This window comes from Typopeltis vanoorti, chromosome 24 (assembly GCF_054136105.1).
Source record: "Typopeltis vanoorti isolate ZY-2024b chromosome 24, IOZ_Tvanoo_1.0, whole genome shotgun sequence".
NCBI lineage: Eukaryota > Metazoa > Arthropoda > Arachnida > Uropygi > Thelyphonidae > Typopeltis > Typopeltis vanoorti.
Window position 1 is genome coordinate 11,995,739 of NC_143572.1, and position 20,944 is coordinate 12,016,682.

Genomic DNA, 20,944 nt, shown 5'->3' on the forward strand with positions numbered 1-20,944 from the left:
ATATTGCTCCCCACATACATAATTGTTACCTATGTTGATACCTATCAGATAGCCAATCTCCAATTTAATGAACTAATTTAATATCCAACCCCTATCTGCTCTAGTTTGACTATCAACTTATCATTTGGTAATCTATCAAAAGTCTTTGCAAAATCTAAGTAGCTACTGTGTATCCATCTCCCTCACCCAATGCAGATGTCACCTTATGGTAATAAAGTAGATGACTAAAACATGACCTGCTATTAGCAAATCCATGCTGTCCATCAAAGATAATGCCACTGCTGTCAATACAATTCAGGATCCTGGTTCTCACTAGCTTCTGCAACACTTTAGCCACAACACCTGACACACAGATTGGCCTATAATCTGTGTGTTAGGTGCTTGACTCCCTGATGTCAACTCCCTGGCACATTCCTTCAAAATATGTGGTGGTATATTACCAAATCCCACGACCTTATTAACATCAAGCTTGCTTGCTCAATTCCCCATATACCTCTTGATCACTCACAGTCAGTCTCTCTTCCTCCTCATTCACTGCTCTCTCAAACTTTCATCCCTGTGAATGATGTCACATTCACAAAGGTGACATTGATATAATATATAGATGATACTGATAGGCATAGAGTTTTTTTGTTGGTTGAGAGTTGTCAGTTGACTCCTTTAATATAAGGAATTACTAATACCTGACTGCCTTGTAAAAGGAAGTCAGGTATTACTATGCCTGACTCCCTTGTACTAATGTTTCATCATGATCTAATATTGACTCAGTATTAATTTGTTTGATACACAGACAGATAGGTGCAGAGCTTAACACTCTGTTTATTTTTTTAAGTTTGTAGCTGTTATTGGTGAAGTTATTAAAAGTGTATTTTAATTTGTTTTGAAGTATATCATCATTTGAGTAAATAGCTCTAGCTCTGTGAGCTGATGTTTTCATTATGAAGACATTTGTGTAGGAGTATGGTGTGAATTAACATCCAGATATCTGGTAGCATATATGGGTTATTATTATTATCATTGATAAATGAGAATGAGAAATGAGAATGAGAATGAGAAAATAATAGTTGATAGTGTGGAAGGTGTGAGTGACTGTGGAAGTTTAGGAGATGGTTTTGTATGGGAGAGTGAATTTAGATTAAGAGTGACTGACCTGCAGAGGGAGATAGATGAGTTGAAAGAGGAGGTGGAATGTCTAGTGAATGAGAGCAGAAGTATGAAAGATAAGATTAGGAGAATGGAAGAGATAAATGCAAGGCAAATCAGAGTAGGAGAGAGAGAGAATTTAAGGAGTATGAGTGAGAGGTATGGGGGTGCTAGAAGAGGAGAGAATGGAAACAGTAGAAGAGAGGGAATGAGAGAGAGGTATGGGAATGCTAGCAGACGAGAGGATGGAAACAGTAGGAGAGACGGAATGAGAGAGAGATATGGAAGTGCTAGAAGAGGAGAGAATGGAAACGGTAGGAGAGATGGAATGAGAGAGAGGTATGGGAATGCTAGAAGACGAGCGGATGGAAACAGTAGTAGGAGAGACAGAATGAGAGAGGGATATGGAAGTGTTAGAAGTGGAGAAAATGGAAACAGTAGGAGAGAGGGAATGAGAGAGATGTATGGGAGTGCTAGAAGAGGAGAGAATGGAAACAGTAGAAGAGAGAGGTATGGGAATGAAAGAAGAGGAGAGAATGGAAACAATAGGAGCGAGGGAATGGTAAGAGGTATAATGTATGGCGACTCAATGATCCGTGGTGTTCAAGATAGGATGCGTGAGGAGTGTTTGCCAGGAGGAACAATAGAAAGGGTGGCTATGGCAATTAAGAGAGGTGAAAGGGTGGATGAGATGATTGTGATGGTAGGAACGAATGACTTGAGTGGTAATGTAAGTCGGGCAGCGAGAGATATGAGATTTTTGCTTGAGACTGTACGGAAGAAGACAGAGAGAGGAAAAATAGTGTGCGTGTTGCCTAGGTATGATAATGATGAGCTGAGCAGAAGAGCGGTGATATTGAATGGCATAATAGCGAGAATGTGTGACAAGAGAGGACTGGTATATGTGGATGCTTGGAGTGCGTTTGAGGAAAGAGAGGAGTTGTATGCGAGAGACCGTTTACATTTGAATGAGGAAGGGCGTAGGCATCTGGAGAGATTGCTGTTCTGAACGAGTCAGTGTGTCCCAGGGAGGATGATAGCAGGGGTGGCCTCTTGTGGGAATGGATACTTGGGAGAAGGGAGACAATGTCAGGTAACACTGAGCCCAGTGGAGTCTAGAAGGGATACGGCTGGGGTATAGAAACAATGGCATTTATATGCTGTATACTAATGCCAGGAGTATCCGGAATAAGGGAGAGGAATTGGTGGCGCAGATAGCATCAGCCTGGCCAAAAATTATTGCGATCACTGAGACGTGGTTGACAGAAGAGGATATAAAAACAGAAATAGAAGTCGCTGGGTATAGCATTTTTCGTCAGGATAGGAGGGGAAAGCGTGGTGGTGGGGTGCTGCTTATGATAAGTGATGACCTATGTCCTCTAAGAGTGGAGAATTTGGAAGGAAGTGAGACAAATGATTCTGAGAGCGTATGGTGTGAGCTAGAGGTAGGCAAGACAGGATATTTAGTGGGGTGTTGCTACAGACCCAGGAGCACAGAGGATGGGGACCAGGAGATGTTTAGACAGCTAAGTTTGGCAAGTGCAAAAAGAATGATTGTTATGGGAGATTTTAACTTCAGTAGTATAAATTGGAGAGAGGAACATGCATGTAACAATAGGGGAATGGAATTTCTAGAATTCTTGAGGGACAGATGTCTTAGGCAACATGTAACAGAGGGAACAAGAGGTTCAAAAATTTTGGATTTGGTTATAGCATCAGAAGAGTTGATAATAACTGAGTTGGCGTCTCTCCCACCAGTTGGAGAGAGTGACCATATGGTGTTGACATGGAAAATGAATAGACATGCAGGAGTATCAAAGAGACGGGAACTTATGTGGAATTATAAGGCAGGTGATTATAATAGTCTTAGACGTCAACTTCGGGAAATTTCATGGAGGGAGGAATTGGACGGCCGGGATATCACCAGTGCGTGGGAAATTGTGAAAGAATATTTGTTATCAGCAATGGTAAGTTGTATACCACGAGTGAAGAAGAGGGCGCAATTTGGAGTAAAGTGGATGACAAACAACATTAAACAGGAACTGCATGCGAAAAAGAGGCTATGGAAGAGATATAAGGAGACAGGCGAAGAGAAGATACATGAAGAATATAAGGCACAGGCCAGAAGAGTGACTCGTGTGGTAAGGAAAGCGAAACTGGAACATGAGAGGAGATTGGCCCTAAGATCCAAAGAAAATCCTAGGGAATTTTTTAGCTATGTGGCCAGTAGGAGGAGAAATGACTGTGGAAGAATGATATTGTGGGATAAAAATGGGAATAGAGTGACTGATGCAGAGGACATAGTGGAATTGTTCAATGAACACTTTATTGGAGTATTTCATCCTAGAGGAGTCAGTTTTAATGCTAGAGGGATAGGACTGGTACGAGGTCTGGAGGTACAGGAGGAGAGTGTGTTTCAGATACTGAGTACTCTGGATGTCAGTAAAGCTGTGGGACTGGATGGTATTTCGCCACGAGTTTTGAGAGAATGTGCTAGCGAATTGACAATACCTTTAACGTGGCTTTACAATGAAAGTCTGGCTTTGGCAAAGGTGCCCAGGGAATGGAAGGAAGGTAAGATAGTGCCATTGCATAAGGGTGGTAACAGACTGGAAGTGTCTAATTATAGGCCAGTCTGTGTGTCATCAGTAGTTGTTAAGATCTTGGAGAAAGTGGTGAGGGACCGTGTACAGCATTGGGCAGATGAGGGTAATGTTATCTGTGAGAATCAGCATGGATTTGTGAAAGGACGCTCTTGTTTTAGCAATATGCTAGCCTTTTATAATAAAGTTACAAGAGCATTAGATGAGGGAAAGGCATATACTGCAATTTTCTTAGACTTGGCGAAGGCATTTGACAGGGTGCCACATGATAAGCTGATATTTAAGTTGCAGCACATGGGTCTGGATGTCAGATTGGTCAACTGGATTCAGGATTGGCTGTCTGATAGGTATCAGAGAGTTGTGTATGGTGGAGCAGTTTCCAGGAGGCAGAGGGTTACAAGTGGGGTCCCACAGGGCTCAGTACTAGGACCTATATTGTTTAACCTTTATATCAATGACATAGCCAGTGGATTGCAGGGGGATATTCGGTTGTTTGCGGATGATGCGAAGCTGGGAAGGATTATTAGTAACAGCGCAGATGTGGTAGCCCTGCAAGAGGATTTAAATAGGCTGGATAGATGGGCAAATGAATGGGGGTGTCAGTTTAATGCAGCAAAATGTAAGGTCTTGAGGTTTGGGAAACATCGATGGGATGCTGCATACTCTATGGGAGGAGTTATGCTGGAGGAAGTAGGGGAGACAAGAGATCTGGGGTTGATGATTGATAGAAACCTGAAGTTTAGGGGACATATTGCAAAGGTGGTGAAGGTAACACAGAGGATTGCTGCTATTATGAGAAGGACACTGACCTGCAGAGATAAGAGGGTTATCATTCCGTTGTACAAGTCTCTGATCAGACCACACTTGGACTATTGTTCTCAGATTTGGTCCCCAGGATTTGAAGGGGATAAATTAACTGTGGAAAGGATACAAAGACGGATGACAAAGATGGTTTCAGGACTGTACAATGATAGTTATGAGGATCGGCTGAGAGAATGTGGACTGCAGAGTTTGGCGGATAGAAGAAGGAGAGGTGATATGATTGAGACTTTTAAACTGTTGAGAGGTGGTTACAGGGTTGACACTGGGGAGTTCTTTCGCTTGGTTGATCAGCGGGAAGGAGTGATGACAAGAGGCCATCCCTGGAAGTTACGAAAGGAAACTGTGAGCAAGAGGGTAAGGAGTGGTTTCTTTGTGTGGAGGATGGTTGAGCCGTGGAATGCATTGCCTGATGGAGTGGTGGGAGCGAGAACGGTCAGTGACTTTAAAGAGTGGTATGATAAACTTTGTGTTTCTCAGGGGGGACCTCCCCTCGATGAGTCTTGACAGTATTTATGTCTTAGGAAGGACCTCCCTCGATGAGTCTTTTGACTCCTTGGAGGCCTGAATAATAATAATAATAATAATAATAATAATTGTCTGAGACCTCAAGGAAGTCAGGCACTCATGAAGGGAGACAATATGATCTACACTTTAATAGAAGGTATGATCTGTCATACCATCTCTTCAATTAATTAAAAAACAGATGCACTCACTATCTCAACATGCAAACTGTTCCACTCACTCACTTCTTTGTGAGAGAAAAATCTAGCTCTAATCCCTTTCTTAACTGCATACAAACTTTATTTTCCATGGATGTTCCCTTGTCCTCTCCCCCACCTTCCATATAGTGAAAAATTTCATCAGTCAATAACCTATAACATCCTTTCAGAAATTGATAGACCAAACTTTATTCTCATGCACTTCTATCTCTTCATCCAATGTAGTGGTAGCACTGTGCACCGTGTTACATACAATTGGTAGACAGATTTTAGCAAAGTAAGCACTCATAATTATAACAATCTTATCTGCTTCTGGTACCACAAGGGTACCATCTACAGTCACTAAAGTTATTCTTCCACTTTCATTTTTTTATTTGCATTATAATGGTAAAATTCTTTTTGACTGCCTTGCTGCTGCTGCTCAGCCATTTTCTTTTCTTACATACATAACTTTTCTGGCCTGTTCTTTATATATTTCATAACTCCTTCCACATCATCTTCTTCTTATGGGTCTCTCATTTAATAAGATTGCACATCCATTTCATTCCTACCCTATTTGTTCTTTGAACTCTACATACCCATTCAGTTACTGCCTCATTTAAACAGCTTTTCAGTTTCCCATGCATTGCTCATAGCCTTCCCATTCAGTAATTGATACCAGAGGACCAAAGATAGTATTCTCCTCATTTATAATAATAAAAAGGTTATTTTTGACCACAAGAACTACAGGAGAGAGATTGACTTCTATTTGGGTTTATATAAGTCAAATTTATTTCAAGCTAAGTTAAAAAATACCAACAAGTTTCGCCAACTTTAGCTGAGTTGGCGAAACTTGTCACTATTTTCTAACTTAGTTTGAAATAGATTTGACCTATATAAACCCAAATAGAAGTCAATCTCTCCTAATCTCCTCATTTGTCATAATTTTCAGTTTTGTAGTTCAGCACTTAGCCTGTCCTAACTGGAGCATTCATATAGTACCCATCCCTGGACAGTACAGCATGATTGCTGTTACCAAAATACTGTGGCAAAATAGCTACATTCTTAACTAAGACCCCTTCTGATGCTATGATCAAAGCAAATACTCTTTGATCTTGAGTTCTTTCTTTCAAAAGCTGCTTGGGAAATGTGTCTCTCACAACAGCTAATCCATACCTTCATTCTTACTATGATATTTCTTTTCTATCCAATCAATGTTTGGTTAATTTAAATTACCCATAAGGTTAATTTTGCAATGCATTTCATTGCCCCCAGCAAGCTCATGAGCAGTACAAAGCATGGCGATCAAAGAAAGTGACCAGCATGTTAAGAAAGTCAAAATGAGATTATGAGAAGAAATTAATTGAGCAAGCTAAAGGAAATCTAAAAGCTCTTTCACTATATGGAATGTAAACACAAGAATGACTATGGAAGAATAACTTTAATGAGTGCTGATAGCACTCATTAAAGCAAGGTGAGAGATACAGACTTATGATATTGCAGAATCTCAATGCAAACACAGCCATGGAATTATACATGATATCAACTAGCATATGAGGAAAATGACCAACAGAACTGGTACTGCTTCTGATTAGGCTGTATAACTTAAGTCTCAGCTCCAGTAAGGTACCAAGGGAGTACAAGGAATCCAAAATAGTTCTGTTAAACAGAAGTTGCATGTGTAAGGTAGAAAATTATAGACAAATCAGTACTTTCTACTTTGTATTGGAAAAGTTGGATGGATAAGAATTCAAGAATGGGAATACGATACTGTGTATGAATATGTATGTGTGAAGTAGAAAATTATAGACAAATCAGTACTTTCTACTTTGTATTGGAAAAGTTGGATGGATAAGAATTCAAGAATGGGAATAGGATACTGTGTATGAATATGATTGATGACTGAGTATGAATACGTGTATGAACTGAATATGAAGATGTGGCATGGAATTACGAGAGATAGGTTATGCTTAAGTAATTTACTCACTTTTTTATAATAGAGTGATGGTGAGTTTAATAAAAGGAATACATATACAATGATAATACTGCTAGATTTTGCAATATCCAGCAATATCAATATTGAGCTCTGTTGCAGAAATCAGAACAAATGGGAGTGAATAAGAAGCTCATAATGTGGATAAGAAGATAGGCTAGTGATATAGATAAGAAGATGGCAATGAGCATATACTACTCACCAGTAGAAGGAGGAGCAGAAACCAGGAGAAATCTGGTAAAAGTATGCTGCAAGGCTCTATGCTTTGGCCACTGTTGTTGAATTTGTATGTAAATATAGAAAATAACTGCAAGGGAAACCAGTTGTTGGGTGATGATGATGCAAAATTGGGTAGCATAATAGCTGATGTAGAGAACTTTCAAGATGATTTAAATAGGCTAACAGCATGGGCAATGGATACCAGTTTAATGTGAAAAGTGTCAAGGTATGCATTTTTCATGGGACTATACTCCAGGAAAGTGATCAAGCTTGGAATTTCAGGTATTAGTTCAGGTTATATTGCTTAGTTGGCAAAGGTAGCTTACAGGATAACTTGGTTATTGAGAACACGTTAACAAACAGATTTAAGGAAGTCATCATTCCTCTTCATAAAACCTTGATACAACCACATTTGGATTACTGTGCTCAAGTCTGATCACCTTGATGGATGAAGAAGTGGTGAAGAGGATCCAGAAGTTAATTAATAAATTAATGAATGATTTGTGGAATGCTACCTACATTGACAGATTGAGGGCTTGGGCTCCAGAAGTTAGTTGATAGGCAGAAAAGAGCAAACAGAATAAAAACATTTAAGTTTCTATCATACCCCTGGAAACTGGGGATGAGCATGATCAGCAAGGGTGTTAGGACTAGATTTTCCACTTGGAGAGTGGTGAAGAAGTGGAGTGGGTTCCCAGAATCTGATATGAGTGTTCTGTCAATAAGTATGGCAGACATTATGTGGGTCTCTCATAACAAATCTTCAGATTCCATGGAGGTTCCCATGAAATTATTTTCTTCTTCTGTGGCTTAGTGAACCTCTAATGTTCTTTGATGTAAGTATCACCTTCTTTCATTCTTTTTCATCTTGAGCACTTCTAGCACAGGATTTCCATCTCAGCTGTCTTTTTGGATGTTATTATCCCAACATTCCTATAATCTTCTGCTAGGTTGCTTTCCATTGGGCCTCATTTTGAACACTTGTTTAGCCATTCTCTTACCAATTCTTTCCACATGTCCATGCCATCTCAATCTGCAAGTTCTGATTTCATCAGTTAGAAATAGAGATCTATAGTGTTCAAAGATCTGTTGATTATGTCTTCTTCTCCATTCATCCATTATGTTATCTCTAATAGGTTCACACTTTTCTAGGGATTTCATTTTCAAATATATGAAAATCTGCAACTTTGGAAGAAAATAAATGAATGACAAGTTCTATTGGAGGTAGGTATTCTACCAAAATACAAAATGATGGTACAATATGGCAAAATTTCATGCCGGCTGGGGGTTGCCCAGTTAAAAAGGCCCTCATTGTTTTTGCCAGGGAACCAGGCTGAACAGCGAAAACTCAGCTACTGGAACAAATCTGAACACACCACCAACTCAACATTACAAGAGTTAAAGATCGGTACTATCAACATAAGAAGCCTGAATGGCAAAGAAATGGAGCTAGCTGAGAAATTAGATAAGGGGTGACACAAACAAAAAAGACAAAAACTGGTGAGATCTTTCTGAGCAATAAATACAAAACATTATATTCAGGCAATGACAATCAAGGAAAAGAGAGAGTAGCCATAGTATTCAATACTAAATAGGAGGCTAATCTTCTTGAATGGCAGGTAGTCTCAAGTAGTGATGTGGGCAAATATAAGAATGCGGAACTGGACAGTGAGATCTATTTGTGCCTATGATCCCACAGAAGAATCTACTAAGGTAGAAGTTTTTTGATGCTTTAGAAAAAGCAACTGACACAATGAAAAAGGAAAAGTTGGTCCTAGTTGGGGATCTAAATAGCAGAATAGGAAATGATTGTCAAACATACAAAAATATTTTGGGAAAATTTGGAGGAAAGAGCAAAGCTAATAATAATAGCAAAGACCTGTTGGATTTCTGCTCAGGATATGAACTGGTTATTACTAACACCATGTTCCAACATAAAAATGTGCACAAATTCACATGGACAGAAGAGGCAAGGAATAAGAAAAGTCTCAATGACTATGTTATTGTTGATAGTGATGTTTTCTCCTTGGTGCAGGACACCGGAGTGTACAGAGGATTTGAAATTGGAAGTGTTCACTATTTAGTCTTGAGCAGGATAAAATTGAATTTCATATTGAAAAGAATAATATATAAGAAAGTTTTAAAGTGAATAAAAGTTGAGCAGCTCTCAGATTTGAACTGTAGACTAAAATACACAAATATTATTGAATTAAAAATAAAAGAGTTTGAGAACAGGAACCAAACCTTGGAGATTCAGTGGCAAGCCCTGAAGAAAACATTGAATGATTCTGCCAGAGAGGCATGCAGTGAGGTTGTCTGCAAGGATGGAAAAATCAGAACACCATGGTGGACACAGGACGTTAAAGAGGCAGTGAAGGAAAAAGAAGAAAGGATATCAGAAGTTCCTGACAAATAGGTCAGCTTGTGCTCTTAGAGAATACAGAGACAAATGTAAGAAAGCTAAACACTGTGTAAAACTAGCTAAAAAAGTCATGGGAGCCCTTTGGCAAGAACATAGAAAATAAATATCAAGAAGGTGGTAAGATATTCTGGAGGTTGTTGAAGAAGCTTAGAAATAGAGGAAAGAGAGCTGTAAAAGGAATTAGAGATGATAAAGGTGACATGAAAACAGGAGAAAAAGAAATCCTTGAAGTATGGAGTAATTGGTGAAGAACAAGCTTGATTAAGGCCAAATAGAGGCTGTCAGGATCAGATCTTCACTTTATGACAAATAGTTGATCAATCATGGGAATATAATAAAGATCTGTATTTAATTTTGTCAATCTGGAAAAGGCATATGAAAAGGTGCCAAGAGAGAAGCTATTCAATACTATTATATGAGGCATTATATCAAGCAATACTTAGCCTTTATTTGAGTTGTAAGTCAGCAGTTAGAATTGAAGGAAGTACAGGAAGATAGTTTAATGTTAAATCTGGTGTGAGACAAGGATGTCCATTATCCCCTCTGTGGATCACATTATGAAGGAAAGTGGTATTAAACATGATATCAAAATTGAAGATATTATTATTAGCTCTTCGCTAATAATAATATTCGAAGTTAATATTAGCTCTTCGCTTTATGCGGACGATGTTATACTTCTAAATAAATCTGCTACAAGTCTGCAATATTCCCTGACTAAATTGAATAACTGTTGTAATAGATATGGTATGAAGGTCAGCAATAACAAGACAAAGACAATGAAAATAGGCAGAATCTTTGAAAATGTCCTTTCTTTTAGGCTTGCACGGTGATCCGAATGCATTTTTGAAAATTATGTAGACAACTACCGTGTTTGAATAAAAACTTTAGTTTAATATCACTAAAATTTTAGTGATATTAAACTAAAGTTGTTATTCAAAGATGGTAGTTGTCTCCATAATTTTAGTGATATTAAACTAAAGTTGTTATTCAAAGATGGTAGTTGTCTCCATAATTTTAGTGATATTAAACTAAAGTTGTTATTCAAACACGGTAGTTGTCTCCATAATTTTCAAAAATGCATTTGAAAATGTCAACTGCATTGCGAACGGAGACCCTGTGGAACAAGTAAAATATTTCAGCTACTCGGGCATGATTTTTAGTGAAGATGGTAAATTTAATATGGAAATAGACAACAGAATCAACAAAGCTGGTATGGTAGGGAAGTCAATTGAATAAATTCATATGGAATAAGTGAGAAATTAGTCGGATCACTAAATTAGCTTTATACAAGACAGTGTTCAAACCAGTTTTAACTTATAGATCTGAGAGCTGGGTCAGAAGTAAAACAATTGACCAAAGACTAGATACCGCAGATATGAGAGTCCTGAGAAAGATTAGAGGCGTGAACAAATGGCATCAATGGCAATATCATATTAAAAACAAGGATATCAGAAAAGAACTTGACATTGTCAGCATGCAGGAATGTGTTAGCAGAGCTAATCTCAGGTGGTATGGTCACTTAAACAGAATGGGAAAGGAAAGATTAGCAAAAGAAGTGTTCTCTGCCAGGTTGGCAGGAAAACGACCCAGAGGAAGACCAAAATATAGGTGGATTGATATGGTACAAAGTGCCTTAGACGAGAGAAATATAAGAACTGATAATGTTGGAGTCTTGACAAGTAGCAGACTGATTTGGAGGAAAATTGTAGATAGGAAGTTAGTAATGATGTAAATTTTTCATGTAGAACTATCATATCCTGTACATCCCTTGAGGGTACATGGCAGGAATTTGATGATGAAGATGATGAATTTCAGGTTGGCTAGTGGTGCACTCGGGATATAATCTGGGGCGGGGGGAGGTGAGTAGACGATTTGAGAATACACAGTACGCATCACATATCACCTATGAGAGCATCTGAAATGATCAGCAATGCATGATACCTGTGATCTCCTCTGGCCAGGCTCGGGCAAACAAAGTAGCGCTCAGTTCACCCGAGCACTACTTTGTTTGCCTTGTGTTTACGGTGGCCGTGATTCCCGAGAGCTATAGGGTATTCCCACGTTATGTGACCGCTAATTCATAAGTAGTACAGAAATAGAAGACATGACACAACATAAATAAAAAAATGAATTTTAATTAGGAAAATATTTTTGATCTTCAACTCTCTAATCTTCAGAGAGTTGAGGCTGCCAGAAGGGCAAACAACAGGAATACATGGCGAGGCCTAGTGTGGAACATCATCGAGCATCGGAGTGACCATATGGCATTGTAGATGCCTAGTGAACATAAACAGACAAAGATTTTTGGAAAATTTTCTAGTGTTTTTTTTCCTTTTTCTTTTTTTTTTTGGGGGGGGGGGGGAGAGTTGGGCCCCTTGTCCCCCCTGGGTACACCACTGTTGATGGCTAACTGGTCAATTCCTCTTTGGGTTTTGTTTCTACATACTTTTAAATTGGTTTTATCCTGGTTGATTTGCAATCCTGGTTTTTTAGCAGAAGTTTTGAGTTTTCTGAATGTTATTTTAATCATCATCATCATCATCCTTGTCAAGGATTTAGTCCTGGAGTGGCCTGTTCCAGCCTTAGAAGTCATCGTTGTCTCTTAAGAGGATGTCCTGGTTTTCTTTTTCCTAATGGTTTGTAATTTAAGGCTTGTTTTGGTAATCTTTCTGTTTTCATTCTTTCAACATGTTCCATCCATTTATGTTAATATATTTTAATTTTTTCTATTACTGATTCCTGGTTTAATTCTTTCACTGCTTTTGTGATCAAATAAAGTATACTTTGCAGTTTTTCCCACAAACTTCATTTCAGCTGTTATGTCTTCAGAATTTTCTCCAACAAGGCCGATATCATCTTAATAGTACTGTTGTGCTTGTGTTATCTTTTATATTTTCTCAGATACATTTTTCTAAAGATAAATTAAATAGGATGGGTGACAGGGCAAATCTCTGCTTTAATCCTGTCTTAATGGCAAATGGTTCAAATCTAATTCCATTAGCCAACACCATGCTTTGGCTGTCAGTGGCGCAAATTTTAATTAAATTTATTATCTTATTATCTATTCCAAGTGAATTTAATACTCCCCAGAGGTCTTCTCTATGAATGCTATCATATGCTTTTCTAAAATGTATAAATAGAATAAGGACCTACTGATTATGTTTTAATTTTTTCTATAGTATCTGTCTCAGGAAAAACCTGCTCAATTGTGGACTATTTCTTTGAAATGTTGTTTATATTCATCTATATTTATTTCAGGATATAGAAGATTCTTTTTTTTAGTATAATAGTAGATAAACGTTTGCAGCCTGCAGACAGGAGAAACATCCCTTTGCAATTTTCACATTAATTTTTGTTTCCTTTTATATATACTGGTATGATTAGTTTTTGTTTCCATTCTGAGGATATCTCTTCATTTTTTTCCATATTAATTGACCAATTTATATATTTCTGTAAGTTAAGTCACTACTGACATATTTGATGAGTTCAGATATTTGTCAGTACCTGGTGCATTGTTTTATCTGAGTTGCTTTACACTTTTATCCATTTTGGCTGGTGAAGGTCAAAATATTTGCTTAAAATATAGGCAATGGGAGGAATTCAGTGAGTTAGATGCTATGATGGTCAGCATCGTTGCATCAGGAGTGGGAGATTTTCGAGAAATGAGTAGTGTGATAAGTTAGAATAATGAGCAGCAAAATATGAATGAAGAAATAAGAGTGGGGGATTGTGGAAGGCTTGAATGATTGTGAAGTTTTCGGAGATGGTCATGATTGGGAGGATGAATGGCGAGTATGAGTGGCTAATTTGCAGAGAGAGAGAGAGAGAGAGATGAGCTGAAAGAGATGTGGAATGTCTCAGGAAGGAAATGGGAAGTATGAAAGATGAGATTACATGAATGGAAGAGATGAATGCAAGGAGAATCAGAGTAGGAGTAAGAGAGAGATGTGGGAGTGATAGAAGAGTAGAGAATAGGAGAAGTAGAAGAGAGAGAATGAGAGAAGGGGTATGGGAATGATAGAAGAGGAGAGAATAGAAACAGTGGAAGGGAGGGAATGAGAGAGAGGTATGGAAACGATAACAAGAGAATGGAAACAGACAGAGAGAGAGAGAGAATGAGAAGAATGTGAGGGAGTGTTGGAAACAGGGACAGAGTGATGCCAGGACAGCAGGTAAGTAGGGGAACACAAAGTGAAAGAGCTAGAGGAGAGAGAGAGTGAAGGATGCAGGTGAGCAATCAAGGAACAGAGTAGAAAGAGCAGTGATGTATGGAGATTCAATGATCCGTGGAGTGCAAGATAGGATGCCAGAGGAGTGTTTGACTGGAGGAATGATAGAGAGTGTGACTATGGCAATTAAGTGGGGTGAAAGGGTGGATGAGGTGATTGTGATGGTGGGCACAAATGACTTGAGAGATAATGTAAATTGGGCTGCAAGAGATCTGAGATTCTTGCTTGACATTGTATGAAAGAAAATGCAGAGAAATTGTGTGTGTGTTACCCAAGTATGATAGTAATGAGCTGGAGCAGTAATAATGTATAGCATAATAGCTAGAATGTGTCAGAGGAGGGGGGATTGGAATATGTGGATGCCTGGAGGACATTTGAGGAGAGAAAGGAACTGTATGCAAGAGACCACTTACATTTGAATGAGGAAGGACGTAGGCATCTACAGAGATTGCTGTTTTCTGAATAAGTTGGTGTGCCAATGCAGGGAAACTAGAATTCCCAGGGTTGATGGTAGCAGGGGTGGCCTCTTGTGAGAATGGATGCCTGGTGGAAGGGGGACGACATCAGGTAACACTGAGTCCAGTGGGTTCTGGAGGAGATAATGATAGGTATAGAAGAAGTGACATTTTTATGCTTTATACTAATGCCAGGCGTATCCAGAATAAAGGTGATGAATTGGTGGCAGTGATAGAATCAGCCTGGCCAAAGATTATTGGGATCTCTGAGACGTGGTTGATGGAAGATGATATAATAACAGGAATAGAAGTAGCAGGTACAGCATTTTTTGGCAGGATAGGAAGGGAAAACATGGTGGTAGAGTACTGCTTATGATAAGTGATGACTTACATCCATCCCAATAAGTCATCCCAATAAAGTATATCAGATGATTAAAAACTGTATATTTCAGCAGGATAGGAATGGAAAGGGTGGGAGTGGAGTACTGCTTATGATAAGTGACGACTTATATCCTCTAAGAGTGGAGGCTTTGGAGGGCAGTGACACTAATGATTTTGAAAGCATATGGTGTGAGGTAGAGGTGGGTAAGACAGGATATTCAGTGGGGGTGTTGCTACAAACCAAGGAGCACAGAGGGTGGGGACCAGGAGATGTTTAGACAGTTGAGCTTGGCAAGTGCAAGAAGAATGATTGTTATGGGAGATTTTAATTACAGCAATATAAATTGGGGAGAGGAAGATGCATGTAGCAATAAGGGAATGGAATTTCTAGAATTTTTGAGGGACGAATGTCTTAGGCAGCATGTAATAGAGGGAATAAGAGGTTCAAGAGTTTTGGATTTGGTCATAGTAACAGAAGAGTTGATAATAACTGAGATGACATCTCTCTCCCACCAGTTGTTGAGAGTGACCATGTGATTTTGACTTGGAAGTGAATAGACATGCAGGAGTATCAAAGAGACGGGAATGTATGTGGAATTATAAGGTAGGTGATTTTCCCAAGTTGATGTCTAAGACATCAACTTGGAAAGTTTCATGGAGGAAGGAATTGGAAGGCTGGGATATCATTAGTGCTTGGGAAATTGGGAAGGAACATTTGTTAGCAGCAATAGTAAGCTGTATTCCACAAGTGAAGAAGAGGACACAATTTGGAGTAAAGTTGATGACAAACAATATTAAACAGGAACTGCATGCGAAAAAGAGGCTATGGAAGAGATATAAGGAGAGAGGTGAAGAGTAGATGCATGAAGAATATAAGACTCAGGCCAGGAGAGTGACTAATATGGTAAGGAAAGTGAAACTGGAATATGAGAAGAGATTGACCCTAAGATCCAAAGAAAATCCTAGGGAATTTTTTAGTTATGTGGCCAGTAGGAGGAGAAATAATTGTGGAAGAATGACATTGTGGGATAAAAATGGGAATAGAGTGACTGATGCAGAGGACATAGTGGAATTGTTCAATGAACATTTATTAGAGTATTTCATCCTGGAGGAGTAAATTTTAATACTAAAGGAATACTAGAGGAAGCTGTGAGAAAGAGAGTGAGGAGTGGTTTCTTTGCATGGAGGGTGCTTGAACTGTGGAATGCATTGCCTGAGAGAGTGGTTAGAGCAAGAACGGTGAATGAATTCAAGGAAAGGTATGATAGACTTTGTGTTTCCTAGGAGGGACCTCCCACGATGAGTCTTGATAGACTTTGTGTTTCCTAGGAAGGACATTCCGTGATGAGTCTTTTGACTCCATGGAGGACTGAATAATAATAATAATAATAATAATAATAATAATATACCCAAACTTAACAGCCAACATAAAGTTAGAACATCAAGGAAAAGAATTTGGTACTAGGAGAGGAGTAAAGCAATCCTATATCACCCAAACTGTTTTCTGCTAAATTATATTGTAGCAGAAAAAAGACGTCTTTAAGAATGCCTATAAAAGGAGAAAAATATGGAATTTGCATCAATGGAAAAAATCTCAATCACTTACATTTTGCAGATGACATTGTTCTTTTAGCAAAAAATAAAAAAGCTCAGGAAATGCTAAATGACCTTGATAGAGAAAGCAGGAAAAAATATTTAAAGATTAATCTAACTAAAACCAAACTGATGACAAATTCAGATTAAATTGAACTAAAATTAACAGATAATCATACTGAAATTTAGAGGACTATATTTACCTTGGTCAATTAGTTAGTTTTAAGGAAAAACAAGATAAAGAAATAAGTAGAAGAATCACACAACAAAACAAAGCATTTTGGCTGTATAAAGATTATCAGTTAGAAGATTTACATATATATATGCCTAAAAAAGCTCTTTAATATATGATTTTTAGTGGAACCTGTGGCATAGTAATTAAATAATAAAGTAACATGTAAAATTACTGTTACTTTATTACTGTTACATTCCTATTACTGTTACAAACACTGAAGATGTACTATTATTTTTAGTACAAAATATCTGTCTTTTTTATTAATTAAAGATTTCATTGTGGTTTTTACGTGTTACTTTATTATCTCTTTAATATATGCATTATTCCAGTATTTACCTATGGAAGTGAAACAGAGGCAACAACTAAAAAACAGAAAGACAGGTTGCATGTGGCCCAAAGCATCTTGTAAAGAAAAATACTTCACATAACAAAAAAGGGCAGAATAAGAAATATTAAAATTAGAGAGATGACTGGAGTAGAAGATATTGCAAACTGCTGTAAAGCATGTAAATGGAAATGGACTGGCCATATTAGTAGACTGCCAGACAAAAGGTAGACAAAATTAAGCACTGAGTGGAGACCAAGAGAAGGAATGGTCACCAAAGAACAAGATGGAGGGATAATCTGCAAAGGTTTGATGTGAGATTGTAGACATTGGCTAAAGATAGACAGAACTGGAAAGTTAAGGGGAAGGCCTATATCCAGAAGTGGGTGAAAAAAGAAGTTTCATAGCAGGAAAAATATCTAGATTCCATCATATGATAATGTAATGATACTCTATTGCTTACTGCTTTTGGAAACAATTCAGTTGTTTTACACCTATTTGCAAGTATTAAAAAAAAATAATAATAACAGCTATGGGTGCTTGATTATACGAGGGTTGTTTGAAAAGGTTGGTAAATTTCCAATAGACGGTGACACAATCATTCACAATCATTCGTGTTAGCACGCATCATCTTTTTCATGATCTCTGGCAAACTTTTTGCTATGTGCAATACGTAGGTCTAGTTAAGGAAACATTTAAAATGACCGTCTTTGCATTTTTCATAAAATCTAGAAAAACGAGTTTCGTGCAGTGATAAAACACTTTTATTTGAAGAAATAAAAGTGTTTCGCAGATCCTCATTTTAGATAAATAAGTTTACACGTGGCTATAAGTCCATCGAAGATGAAGAGTGCTCCGGACACCTGACTGAGGTCACTACGAAGGAAATGATTGACAAAATCCATGGTATTGTTATGGAAGACTACCGAGTGAAAGTGTGTGAGATTGCTGCGATTGCAGGCATCTCAACTGAATGGGTGTATAATATCCTGCATGAAAAATTGTACATGAAAAAGGCTGTGTGAGTGATGGGTGCCGCGATTGTTGACTGCCGATCAAAAACACATGCGAAAATACATTTCAATGCAGTGTTTGGTGATGCTTAATCGCAATTCACAGGAATTTTTGCATCAATTCGGGACTGTAAACAAAATTTGGATCCAGCACTACACACCTGAGTCCAAAAAGCAGTCAAAACAGTGGACAATGCCCAGTGAAAGAGCACCAAAAAAAGCGAAGACCATTTTGTCAGCTGGGTAGATGATGGCCACTGTTTTTAGGGATTACCAAGGAATTATCATGATGGACTATTTCGAAAAGGGTAAGACAATAATAGGAGTCTATTTTGCATCATTGTTGGACTGTTTAAAAGAAGAATTGAAGAAAGAACAACCAAGATTGGTGTACAGAAAAGTGCTCTTTCATCAAGACAATGCACCATCCTACACATTGGCTGTTGCAATGGCAAATTGTACGAATTGAGGTTCGAATTGGTTCCACATCCGCCATACTCTCCAAACTTGGCCCCGTGTGACTTCTTCTTGTTCCCAAACTTAAAAATTTTCTTCGAATGAGGATGTCATCACGGCTGTCAATGAGTATTTTGACAAATCCTACTTTTTATATGGGATGAAAAAATTGGAAACTCGCTGGCCCAAATGTGTATGGGCCAGCGATGGAGACTATGTGGAGAAATAAAGGTGATTTTTTTTCGCAAAAATGTGTTTAACTTTTTTTACCAAACTTTGCAAACAACCCTCGTAATATAAATAATAATACTGTGATTTATACTGAAATTAAATAAAAATTAACTGAAATAATAAATATTATGTAGTATACACGATAAGCCCATCCACAATTAACATGACCTTTTGTGGGTGGGAGTAAAATTAACAAAAAAAAAAAAAATCACAGTATTACAGACTGTCTGCAATAGTTGATCTTTTATAAATTAATTAAATCTGTAAAGAAATAATTAGAATGTGTACTTGAAAAAAACAGAATGGGTTTGAATCCATTTAAAATAAAATAAAATAAATGACTCAATGGCTTGCTCACGTTAAATGATATCCGACTCCAAATCTGTTTTTCAGAAAGAGCGAAGAACCTGCACACCGTAGCTTTCCCTTTGAAATTATTGCTTTATAATCTGAAAATATTATTATTTAATCTTAATTTTTTTTAAAGAAACCCAAGTCAAATTTAGAAAGCAAAAATCAATATTTACGATATAACCAGTAATAATTACCATATAACAGACGACTCATCATTATAAGAATTACAACACCAAAATGAATTGTACATGTGATAAAGAAAAAAAAATGATACAAATGCACTGTTTTTATGACTATCAGTCATAAAAACAGTGTGTTCATAATAGCATTCTAATGACATCATTCATTGTCAAAACAAATGAACTTACAATATTATGGTTTATGTATGAGGGTGGTTCCATAAGTTTCCAGCCTGACTAACTTTTAGAGATGATAGTAAGAAAACAACTGTGTCACATTTCAACATAATCTCCCTTACTTCAACACACTTTTCACATATTTGAAATAATATTTCTATGCCTTGAAAAAATAGTCTGTACTTTTGTCTGCAAAATGGCCTAAAACTGAATCTTTCACTTCATTGTCATCTGCAAATTTTCTTCCTTGAAGATCTTTCTTCAGTTTCAAGAAGAGCTAGTAGTCACCGGAGTGCTAGATCTAAGCTGTAGAGTGAGTGTTCAATCTCTTTGAAGCCGCAGTCTTCAATGCAGCTTTTGCACCAACAGCCATATGGACTAGAGCATTGTCGTGAAGCAGATAAACACCATGACTCAGCATTCCTCGTCTCTTATCCTTTATGGCATCATGCAGTTTCTGCAGGAGTGAAGCATAATATTCTGTATTCACTGTGGTATTCCTTTCCTGGAAGTCAATCAAGAGAATTCCCTGGAAATCCCAAAAGATTGTTGCCATTATTTTCTTGGTGGACTGAGTGACCTTGTCTTTTCTCAGCATTGCTTTGCCTGGTTTGCACCACTCCATGGATTCCCTTTTGGAAAGAGGATCATAATAAAGGAGACCATGGTTTCAACCCTGGTGACAATGGATTCCAGCACTTCTTTCTGATTCCCTTGGCAAAGCTCTAAAAACGTGCAAGAACAGGTAACACAATGCTCCTTCTGAATTGAAGAGAGAGAAGTCAGGGTACCCACCTTGCACTGACCATTGTCATGTGAAGCTTCTCAGGTATGATGCAAAAGATAGTTGTTATAGAAAGCCCAACCTTTCTGAGATTTTTTTCAGCTTCAGCCATCTGTCAGTGAGCATTTCCTCCTCAACAAGAGAGAGACATTTTCCTCAGTCATCATGTCTATGGGCCAACCATCACGAGGATCATCTTCAGTGCTCTCTCTCTCTCTCTCTTCTTAGGCAAAACTGTTTAGCCCATTCCTTAATAGTGGAATATGAAGGAGAAGCTTTCCCATAAACACCATCCAATTGCTGTTTGATAGCACTTGCAGAAAGCCCTTCTTTGGCGAAAAACTTTATCACACTGCGGTACTCAATTTTTAACATTACAGCCACTTAGCGTGCCATGTTAGTCAAAGGAGTGTCTCAAACTGAATGACACAGGTAGAGCTGAAAGAGATGAAACAGATACACTAAGCTCTCCATAGATTGTGCTATTTATCACAAATGATGTTTTAAAATTGGCATGAATTTTGTATGTCAGGCTGGAAACGTTTGGGACATAACCTACCGCGCACATAAACATATTACATATTTTATTATTGTATTATTTTGCCAATAAAAAACAGTTCAATTCAATTATA

The 20,944-nt window shown here is 37.9% G+C and overlaps 1 protein-coding gene across 1 annotated transcript in view; it reads right to left on the reverse strand.

Annotated features, from left to right (window-relative positions):
- LOC150092928 (cholesterol transporter ABCA5-like) overlaps positions 1-20,944 on the reverse strand; it is a 640,434-nt gene that overhangs the window by 326,950 nt on the left and 292,540 nt on the right. Inside the window, exon 13 of the mRNA XM_090414108.1 lies at positions 19,177-19,267. Within this exon, the coding sequence (XP_090270234.1) occupies positions 19,177-19,267 (91 nt within the window). The remainder of the gene's footprint in view (positions 1-19,176; positions 19,268-20,944) is intronic.